The sequence below is a fragment of the Lolium rigidum genome, chromosome 4, assembly GCF_022539505.1.
Source record: "Lolium rigidum isolate FL_2022 chromosome 4, APGP_CSIRO_Lrig_0.1, whole genome shotgun sequence".
NCBI classification, from domain to species: Eukaryota; Viridiplantae; Streptophyta; class Magnoliopsida; order Poales; family Poaceae; genus Lolium; species Lolium rigidum.
Genome location: NC_061511.1, coordinates 229787922 through 229798466, shown reverse-complemented (window position 1 = coordinate 229798466; position 10545 = coordinate 229787922). Strand labels below are relative to the sequence as shown.

Sequence of the window (10545 nt, the reverse complement as noted above, 5' to 3'; positions counted from 1 at the left end):
GTTCACCCTTACGAACCCGAGGTCCGGGTTCCATCAACCGCATTGAACTGCACTATCTCGCAGCCCACAGGCAAGTTCACCCTTGCTCATACCAACTTGAGTATTTTCTATTACTTTAATGCAAAGCTATATACTTATCACTCCTGCATCGCAAATGAAATGTTACTTTCCAACTATGAATATGACTATGTGGATGGCAATGGAACCATGGTATGTGTTGATATGGTGGAGGTTCCATTGCAATGGGTTATATCACTCTAGGATTAATTACCAATGCCGTCTAGTGATTCTAGCGCCGTACAAACCGCGTTGACCATGAGATCTATAATGGCTCTGGGGAAGCCAGCCGTATCTTTTCCCTTCTGCACGCCAACGGATTGGTAGAGCCGGCGGGGTGTTGGAGGCACTGCCGTAGGTTGGGATAGCCTTTTAAATCCCCATCCATTAGTGATGATGGCTCTACGATCTATGAAGGATTGTCCGGAGTACACCGTGAGTAAAGCCGTATTATCGGGAGAAGTCTACTGGGGGTGTACGGTTGGACAAAAGGGTGGGTTTGCAGTCGCGGAGAAGGCGGTGTGGGCTTGGATCTTTATACCTGGCCTCACACCAAAGGAAGTGTGAACGGGGGCAAGTCCTTGTGGATGGCAAAAAGGGTGAGATCTCTTGTGGGAAAAGTAACGCACCTCTCGCAGAGTGTATCAAATTGTGGCTGTCACTCCCTGTTCCGGGAAGGGAACTGCGAACGCGGCAGGAAAGGAACTCCACGAAGTTCTAGTCAACTTGTGAAGACTGACGGGCATAGTTTTCATAATAAAAGCAACCTTTTGAAGAAATGTTTTCAAAACATGCATTGACCTGCGATTTCCTGATCAATGGTCGTAGCTAGTGCATCAAACACCTTTTTACTCTTTTAGAACTTGCTGAGTACCTCTCGTACTCACTTTCTTTTGACACCCTTGCTAGACCGTGATCCGGAAGTGGAGGCCATCAACGATGGAGCACCGGAAGGAAGTTACGAGCTGGTCTACGAAGAACCTGATCTTACCGGCGGAGTGGAAGGCGTAGACTATGGGATAGTCTACGGACCAGATGACACGGAGGTGGAGGAGTAGTGACATACCCTAGCATCATAGAGCCGAGCAACGTAGAATTTACCTAAATAAGTTGTTGAGCTCTCTTTATATTTGTTATGAGTTGTAATCGTACTTAAGTAGTATCTTAGGGTGTTCTCATAGGACCTGTGAGAATACCAACTTGTTAAGACTATGTTTGTAATAAAGTATGGAGTGTTATGACCTGCAATGTTTCTGTTGTACCACTCTGAGGGATATGGCAAATTGTGAAGAAGTCCCTTCGCAAAGATCATATCAACGACTTGTATACTACAACATGCAGTGGTATGCTGGGTCACCGCACACATCGCATGTTGCTGATTGGAGAAGACTCGGAGAGGAGAACCCCTATCGGTTTGCGGACCGGACTTACACTCATGGAGACAGGATATTCTGGACCAACACCCAACTGGCCATGTGGGATGATTTTTACAACTCTCAAGAGTGTATGAAGAATGGTGTCATTGTGATGCCCAAGGCCATCAACAAGGAAGTTCTTACTATGCATCAAGCCACCAAGTACCGCTTTGTGGTTGATACCTTGCAAAGGATGGGGCTGTTTGATCTTATGTGCTTGAAGCCTAGTGATGGAAAAGGTGTTGGGTACTATTGCCCAATCCTTGTGCGGGAATTCCACTGCACCGTGTACTTTCATGATGATCCCGCTCGCACAATGACTTGGATGACAGGACAAGAAAAGTACACTTGCAACTACCTTGACTTCTGTGAAGCCATGGGGTTTGGTGGTGGCCGTGCTCATGGTTTCAAGATTCACTCTCAAGAGAAGTTCTCTCATGGGGACATTTCTTTCTGCTATCCTCAGGAACCCACAGCTGGTCCTCCCACTATCTCCGGAATGTACTACTCCTATCTTGTGCTTGCCAACCTATTCCATGAGAATCTCATCAGCAAGTCAGGAGATACAAGTGAATGACGTGCCTACCACCTTAATCTGATGCACTACTGCTGTCCTGAAAATGTGAAGACTATTGAAGGCTGTGATCTCCTCTACTGTGAACTGAGGCGCTCTGTTCGGGACAGGATGACTTCAAATTATGCTCAGTACATTCAACAGCTCATCAATAAGGTTGTGCCATCTCCCCATAATAAGAAAGATCAAATGATCAAGATGGAACCTTTCAAGATGCCTAAACAAGGAGATAGACCGGAAGTCCCAGCCATGATGCCTTCTGAGCGCTGGTCCAAGGAAAGGCATGACCCTGCAAGCTCCAGCTACTCTAGGCGCCCCAAGCGCGGTGCCTCTCGCTTCTTGACCAGCCTGTGGCGGATGTGCAAGAATACCAATGATGTTGCCCATCAAAGCCTTGCCTTGAACCAGGAGAATAGGAGGCGCCAGAATGAGTTCATGGCTGCAAGAAATACCCCTGTTCCTCCTCCTGGACCTGAGATGTAGCCTGTGGTTGCACCCACTTGGGAGATGCCTCCCATTGATGATGAGATGCTCCAAAACTTTGATCTCTCCATGTATGCTCATGGTGGTCTTCCTCCTAGATATGCTCCGGATCCTGATATTGCTGGATATGGAGAAGATGATGAAGACAAGGAAGATGATGATGATGATGACGATGGTGATGAGGATGAGGATGATGATGGCGGCTCTCACCCACTAGGACAGAGTTCTATTGATGGGAGCGCTAGCATCCCTACTCTTTTCTTCGCCTTTTTGGTGTTCCGATGCCAAAGGGGGAGAAGAGAGTAGAGTCTAGGATCACGGGGTTCCCTGGTTGCACAAGCCATGTTTGATACTTTATTTGCTTCTTATTTGGCTTGTGCTTATTTGCTTGCTTTTTCACTTCAAGAACCATTTGCTTCTTTGAATAATTCGTGTATGGACAAGTACATGTATGCTTAATCTCTATGCTAGGAACCATGCTTGTTTCCTAAAGATATTGGGGGAGCTTCTCATATTCCATGGTGCACTTTGCATTCAAACGCAAATTCTCCAAGTGCACACATTATGGGGGAGTTGTCTTAATATCTTATATGGAATCAAAGTTTAAGCTTATCATAAACTCTAGCTCGGTTTGTCATCGTATACCAAAAAGGGGGAGATTGTAAGGGTATTTTACCCTTATCCATTATTTTGGTAACAATGACACCGTGCTAGAGTATTTGGTCTAATACATGTCTATGAGATTATTCCCAGGTATTAACCAAATAGGCATAATGATGTATCAATGGAACAAGAAGGTAAAGGGAGACCCCCCCACTTCGACAAAAATGAAGAAGGTTTCTTCAGCACCTGGCCGGTCATAGGCCCGGCCAGACCGGCCATGGCAACGGCCATCCTGACGGCGACCGGCTCCTGGACTGGTGCCAACCGGGGCATGTAGTGTAAGACAAAGAGGCCTCCCGGTCATGGCCCGGTCTAGACCGTCCTGGTCCGGTCATGCACCTGGTCGGACCGGGCTGTGGACCGGGGCTCCCCGGCGCCAATCGGGTCCTGCCCTGGTGACATCTGGAGGCATGTACTGCGCGACAAATCCCGCCCCGGTCAAGACCCGGCCTCAGCTCCGGTTTGGACCGGCCGGTCCGGTCCCAGGTCCGGTCTGACCGACCCCTGCGCCGGACTGCCCGATCCCAGGCCCGGTTGACCGGGTTCCTCGAAGAAAATGCTGAGGTGTCAAGTTGCAACGACCAGATTTCAAGTGACACTATAAAAACCCCTTCTCCTACCTCTGGACAGTTAGGCACTACACTACAAGCTGTTCTTGAGCTCTCTCTCACATACTCCATTGCTAGAAACACCAAAAGCCTCAGATCTCCCTCCTCCTCCACCCAAACTCAAATCCCTCCGGGGAAAAGATAGAGGAGGCCCCGATCTACCGTTCTACCAAGCCAAATCTTGTTTCCCTTGTATTCATCAAGATACTTGCTCTCTAGGGTTCTTTGGAAATCCTAGGTGGGCAAGAGAGGTCCGGAACCATCCGGGCTGTGGATTTGCTCCTGACAAGATTGTGAAGGTTTGGAGGCTACCTCAAAGTCTACCACAAGTGAGTGAGCTATTCCTTCGTGGGATAAGCTCCGGTGAATAGGGTGAGCCTTCGTGGCATTGGGGAATCCTTCGTGGGGCCTCCACCCCTCCAAACGTGACGTACCTTCTTGCAAAGGAAGGGAACACGTGAATAAACCCTCGTCTCCGCGTGCTATCGGTTATCTCTAACCGAACTCCTTACTTGTAATATAATATCGGTTATCTCTAACCGAACTCATTACTTGTGATATAATTTCCTGTGAGAGCCTTCGTGCTTGAGTTACTTGTATCTTCAGATAGGTTGTCTCACCTAGTTTGCATTAAGCTCACCTTTATATTCCGCAAAGCCTAATCTTGCAAAGAAAGAACTAAAAGTTGTAGAAACCTATTCACCCTCCCTCTAGGTTTACTATCTCTGAACTTTCAGATGTTAAAATACTATAAATTGTTTGCTACAACCATTGTGCAATGTTTCTACAAAAGAATGATGTTTCTACTACCAGTCTCCGTCCCTGAGGAGGTCTCAACATACAAATAATTTTTTGCTGCAAATTTTCCATTATTTTGCTACAATTACACAATATATTAGCTACGGAACCTCCGGTAAAATCTTTGTAGACGTCTCCAACACGATCGATTTTGCTACAATAGCACAAGAAAACAAATTTTGCTACGAGGTCTCCGGCGAGGTCTCTGACTTTTTCTTTCATTTCATGGGCGACCCATTTTTAGCTACACTAAAGAAAAAAAAAACGGCTATTTTTTTTGCAACATGGAGCAAATGCAAAATTTTAAAGTAAAAAAAATGGTCAGCACTGGGACCCGGGCTGGGTCCCCTACTCCCCTAGGGACGCCCAGCACTGTCCGAAGAAAAATGTCGTTCAGACAAAAGCAGCTGGGCCGTGTGGAAGCAAGGAGGCCCATTCAAAGCCCACCGCGGCACTGCACGGAGTGAAGCAAGCAAGCTCAGCGCGGTCCAGCTTGACTCCGGTCTCCGGCTGTGTCTCTCGCCGTCGCCCGCCGTCCCCTGCCTATCCATGCCTCCGGAGAAATCCCCGCAGTGCCCAGGTGCAAATCGCTCTCCTCTCTCTCTCTCTGAATAGGGTTTCGGGTGGATCCTTCCTGTATTGGTCACAGTAGCTAGGCTTCTTTCGACCCGGACCGGTGTAGAATAAGATCCGGAAATTCCACACGCCTAGTCCGAAATTCGGAGTTTAGGTGATTAATTTTACCTTTTCGAATTTATGTGGATACATTGTTTTTGCTGTCTTCGCTAGCATCCGAACGTCTATGTGGTAATTTGGTCAGGTGTCTAGGTTTTAGACAGTAGCACCTGAGTACAACACGACACACTACACACTAAGCTGTGGGGAGCAGTGCCGCAAGCCCCGAGCCCCCGCTGTCGCCCACGATTTGGCATCCGCCTTTATCGTGTCGACCAAGCCGTGAAGGTCAGGCCGCGGCCATCGAAGATGATAGCATTGCGCCGCTTCCATAGCCACCAAGCCGTGAGCATGATCGCCGAGGAGATGCCCTTACAGGAGCTTTAGTAGGCTGTAGCTCGCCAAGTTGGAGTTTACGCAGTTGAACATTTGTGTCACTAGTTTGCTGAAGAGCATCAATATTTGTTGCCAGACATGCACATGTGCGTCTTAGTTGACCACCTATAACAGATTTTTTTTTCAGATTATCTACTGACAATCATGATAAGGATCATATGCATCTGATTGCCTTGCTATTTCACTGTCAAAGACATCGACTTATACTTTGTGATATAGTATCATATTTGCCGACTATGTTTTGTATTCTGAATTTGATGTGTACTTGGAACATGGTGTATGGTTTACAGCTGTTTGTGGACAAAGAGTTCTCATTTTGAACAAACTTGGGGAGAAGCTTGTTGGTTTATTACATGAAGCATGTTCGAAGGAACTTGTGATCCTCTGTCATGGATTCTACAAAGGCAAGTCTGTACCATTTATATTAAAGTCTTTCATATATTTAATCAGGTATCAACTTTAGCTGTCTAAGATTCTTACTTTTCACTATTTTTGGTTTCCATCTTGATAGGACTGTCTTACTCTTTAATGGCTTGCAGGAGGACAGTATCTTGGTCGACCTTGCCTCTGCACTAGCAAGCGAAGGAATTAATGTTTTTCGGTTTGATTTTGCTGGAAATGGGTAAGCTTCTTGTGACAAACTTGTAGTAGCTATGGCGTAGCATCATAGCACTCATGATGCAGACTCTTACTTTTGGCATTGAATTAAAATGTTTCTGAGCTAGGGATATAGGCATCTTCATGCATCTTGTACTTCTTCAGCAAGTAGCGCCGTAGCGGGTAGCAACACCCCCATAATTGTTCACATCAATTTTTATTCATATAACAATGTACCTTGAGTATTTTCTTGCTGGCTGCTACATTCGATTTATGTACCGTTGTTGAATTAGGTGCTCGTTATCTCTCTCACAGGGAAAGCGAGGGCGTATTCCAATACGGAAACTACCGAAAAGAGGCAGATGACTTGCGCTCTGTAGTATCTTACTTCGCAGAACAGAAGTATGACATAATTGCCCTTGTTGGTCATAGCAAAGGCAGGTAACCCTTCGGTCATATGAAAATGGTGTTTATATACATATCAAGCTTTTTTGCTGTATTCCTGTGTGTACATACTGAACAATAGCGATAGTCCCATTAACATACATATTTGACATCAATAGTTCGTACATACTCATACTTGGTTTACTGTCTCCCGTGTTTGCTGCCCTGTGGAAGGACTTCTACAACTTATTCATGAATAAATGGAAGTAATTACTTACTATTTAATGTATCATGTATTTTATGCTGATATCATGTCTTTCTCCTGTAAATGTATGTGCTTTCCATGCCTTTTCATGTATGTTACTTTAGAAAGTTTACTTTCTAATTTTCTATACTTCATGCCTTCTATTTCTTGCTTTTAGGAGGAAATGCTGTGCTTTTATATGCTTCAATGTACCATGATGTTACCACCATTGTGAATGTCTCTGGCCGCTTTGCTTTAGAGAAAGGTATCGATGGGCGACTGGGGAAGAACTTCATGCAGAGAATAAAGAAAGATGGATACATAGACGTCAGGAATAAAAAAGGTGCAAGTTTACTACACTTGATATGGCATTTTGTTTCGTTAAGCCTCCCATGACATTATTTTGTTAAATTAACTACAAATCTTGAGCCTATGTCATGTATATGAATCAATGAAATTTAACCAAGGTTTCCAAGTAAAATAGTGTGTTGATTCTGGTAGTGTATCTGCAGACATGTTTTACCTGGTGAAACCAATTAGCATGATCAAGATATTACCAAGATAATCCTTTATTTCTCCTTGGTACCCATATTAATTTATGCACCAAATTGTGCGGCTTAGCCAGTTACTTGTAAGCACCATCATGCTTATGTGAACCAGAGGTTGGATAATTATTCTGTGTCTCTGCTTATGTCCATAGACTAAATCTGCAAAATATTGTAACTGAAGATTTATTTTGCAGATGACAGTCCATGCTATGTTTACCTTACTGCAACATTTTCGCTATTATGCACTTATGCAGGGGAATTTGAGTACCGGGTGACAGATGAAAGTCTACGAGATCGGCTGAGCACTGACACCCTCCTTTCGAGTCGCTCCATCAGCAAAGACTGCAGGTTCTAAGCCAGTACTTTCTTACACCTGACTGAATCAACTGGCATAGACAGCCTGAGCCTTAAGGAAAATATGCACCAAACTGCAGGGTTCTCACAGTCCATGGCTTGAAAGATGAAACGGTCCCAGCAGGAGACGCCCTGATGTTCGCTGCGAACATCCCAAACCACAAGCTGCACATAGTCGCAGGAGCGAATCATCGGTACACAGACCACGAGCGAGAGCTGACTTCACTCGTGCTGGATTTCATCAAGCCCCGCTCTCAAACCTCGGCGTCCTTGTGTTCAAAGCTATAGATGTTTGACCATTACGGAGTAGTCTCCAATCCGCCAGGACCTGCAGGGCCGGTTTGTATACAATTGGTGTGCTTATATCTTCTGAATGGAGAAACTTGTTAGATCCAATTATTGTATCTAAAATACAATCAGAGGGATATGCTAGTTATCGTGAAGTTGTTGGCTCATGGCTGTGTAAAGCCGATCGCTGAGGTGAAAGGATCCTGCCTTACCTGCTGCACTTGCATATTGCATACTTTGACGTAATACCAAGAAGCTCAAAACTTTCGTGTACAGAGGGAAGTGGCATCCTATTGACCTCGGTCAATAGCAAGAGCTGAAAGATGTGCACCTTCATCTTAATGGATTCATAATTCTGGAGCATGCTCTCACTACATTACCCACTGCATTTCCAACTGTTAGCTACTACTGCAATGAAGGTTTGATGTCCCATCTGTTGTGTCATTATTTGAGTTTTCATCTTGTATATTTTTTATTGTAAGAGCATCTCTAGCAGAGCCCGAACTCACGGATGAAACTGTAAATTCTGGCGAGAATAGGGGTTCGGGCCAAAACTGGGCCAGAGGCCAGAACGGAGCCCAAACTCACGGCCTGGCTCGTATAACGAGTTCGGGCCCCGAGAAATTGAGAGGTCGCCCCGTATTAAAAGGGTTCGTGGAGGGAGTTCGGTTTTCAAACCCTACTCCCCTCCGCCGCCGCCAATACCCTTTTCCAGCGAGCAATCCAGCAGAGCCGAGCCACCGATCCACCCTCCTCGTTGGCGCGATGGCGTCCTGTGGCGGCTCCCAAGGCTGTGGCGCTGGATTGGGCGGCGGCGACTCGCCGCCGCATCCGCCCATGTTCCGCACCGAGGTGGAGCGGCGCAAATGGAACAAGTCGGAGGGCGCGCGCAAGCGCAGTGCCCGCCGGTGGACGAACTAGGGACTCACGCCTCCAGGGAAGCTCGCCAGGTACGACAACAACGGCGAGGGCTCCTCGTCCGACGGCTCTAGCCCCGCACCGCGGCTCCCCGTCACGGACAGCATCGACGACGAGGACCTCGTCCCCGCGCGGTCGCCCACCATCTCCGCCGGAGACTTCGTCCACGGCAGCGACGAGGAGGAGGCCGTCCTCGCGCAGACCAAGGCCGTCAGCGAGGCGGAGGCCCGCGCTCGTTTCCGCCGGGAGGAGGCGGATGCCGTCCGCCAGGTCCGAGAATACGAGGCGGCCCGTCGCGAGGCCCGCGTCCGCCGCGTGAAGCTCGAAATAGTCGAGCTTGACGCCGACGAGGAGTGAAGCTCCTCCACGATAGCGTCGACACCGTCTGCCGCCGACACGCTGCGCCGCCACCGGCACCGCCGCGCTCATAGGCCACTATTTATAGGCTGCATTTTGCTTAACTAAGTAGCGATCGCGGGTGTACAAGTATTATAGGTTTAATTTCTCGAACTATGTAAGTTTTGATGCTCAATCGGAGCATCAATTCATCTATATACATGATCATCGCTTAATTTACCCGCGACATTTCAAATTCTATTTTTCAGTTCCACTTTTACGGATTCTAATATGTGACAACGATTTTCCGACCCGTAAACACGAGTTCGGTGAACTGAACTCGCATTTTTCAGTTCACGAGTTTACGGGCTCTGCTAGAGATGCTCTAACCTACACACGCCTGGGTTGCTAGAGAACAAGTTTCCCCAGCTGAAGTACTTGCAGCTGGGTTTAATTATCGTTGATGAAGATGCTGGCAACATTCTCTCTTTAGCCTCTTATTTTAGAGCTGTTGCACTTACTAAAAAGCTTGAGTTGAATGTAAGAACCTCATGTTCACCGTACCTTACTTTGCTAGTAGCCGTCATCTATTTCATATGTGTGTTATATTCAGACTTTCAATATTCTATCATTATTCGTTTCAAATTTTGTTGAGCCTCAAATTTATGCTTCTGGTAAAAAAAACATGATGGTCTGCTTCAGAAACATGTATGTCTGCATTTCTCTCTGGCCTTTTCAATGGTTAAGCAAGCAATCATAAACAGTTTTGTTGCTCACATTCAATCATTGAATTTTATTAACTAAACTACCCAATAGCTAAATTGCTGCCAGATAAAGCTTTGTTTATAAGTCATCATTATCATTGTTTTTTTTTGCGGGTAGTCATTATCATTGTTAGCAGATGATAAATCTACTCATCATTTTGTTTGCCCTATCTGCTGCAGTTTGGTAGTTTCACCGTTCCTCATAATAGACAGCATCCTCTCAGAAGCCTTCCAGGATTTCAGCATATAACAATCTCAAGAATTTATATGTCATGGGATTTATGAGGTCCACGGGCCAACTTGAAATCCTGCTACAGGCCGTGGAAAATGCACCCGCACTCTGTTCTCTAAAGCTAGTGGTTTAATATCATGAGACAACATGCCGAGCGATCATGTACATTAGAATTTTATCAAAACAACGTCTCCCTCTAGGTAAACGAGAC

At 46.2% G+C, this 10545-nt stretch overlaps 1 protein-coding gene across 3 annotated transcripts in view; it reads left to right on the top strand.

The window, feature by feature from the left end:
- LOC124707228 (uncharacterized protein YfhR-like) overlaps positions 1-8302 on the top strand; it is a 39326-nt gene extending 31024 nt beyond the window's left edge. The window contains exons 1-7 of one of the 3 annotated variants that reach the window (XM_047238891.1): positions 5076-5178; positions 5960-6073; positions 6209-6291; positions 6582-6703; positions 7073-7237; positions 7697-7790; positions 7877-8302. In XM_047238891.1, the coding sequence (XP_047094847.1) occupies positions 6059-6073; positions 6209-6291; positions 6582-6703; positions 7073-7237; positions 7697-7790; positions 7877-8084 (687 nt within the window). In that variant the 5' untranslated portion in view covers positions 5076-5178; positions 5960-6058 and the 3' untranslated portion in view covers positions 8085-8302. Of the gene's footprint in view, positions 1-5075; positions 5179-5726; positions 5756-5959; positions 6074-6208; positions 6292-6581; positions 6704-7072; positions 7238-7696; positions 7791-7876 lie in introns of those variants that run through there. The other 2 variants (XM_047238893.1, XM_047238892.1) reach the window with 2 other exon arrangements.
- Positions 8303-10545: the final 2243 nt, after the last annotated feature.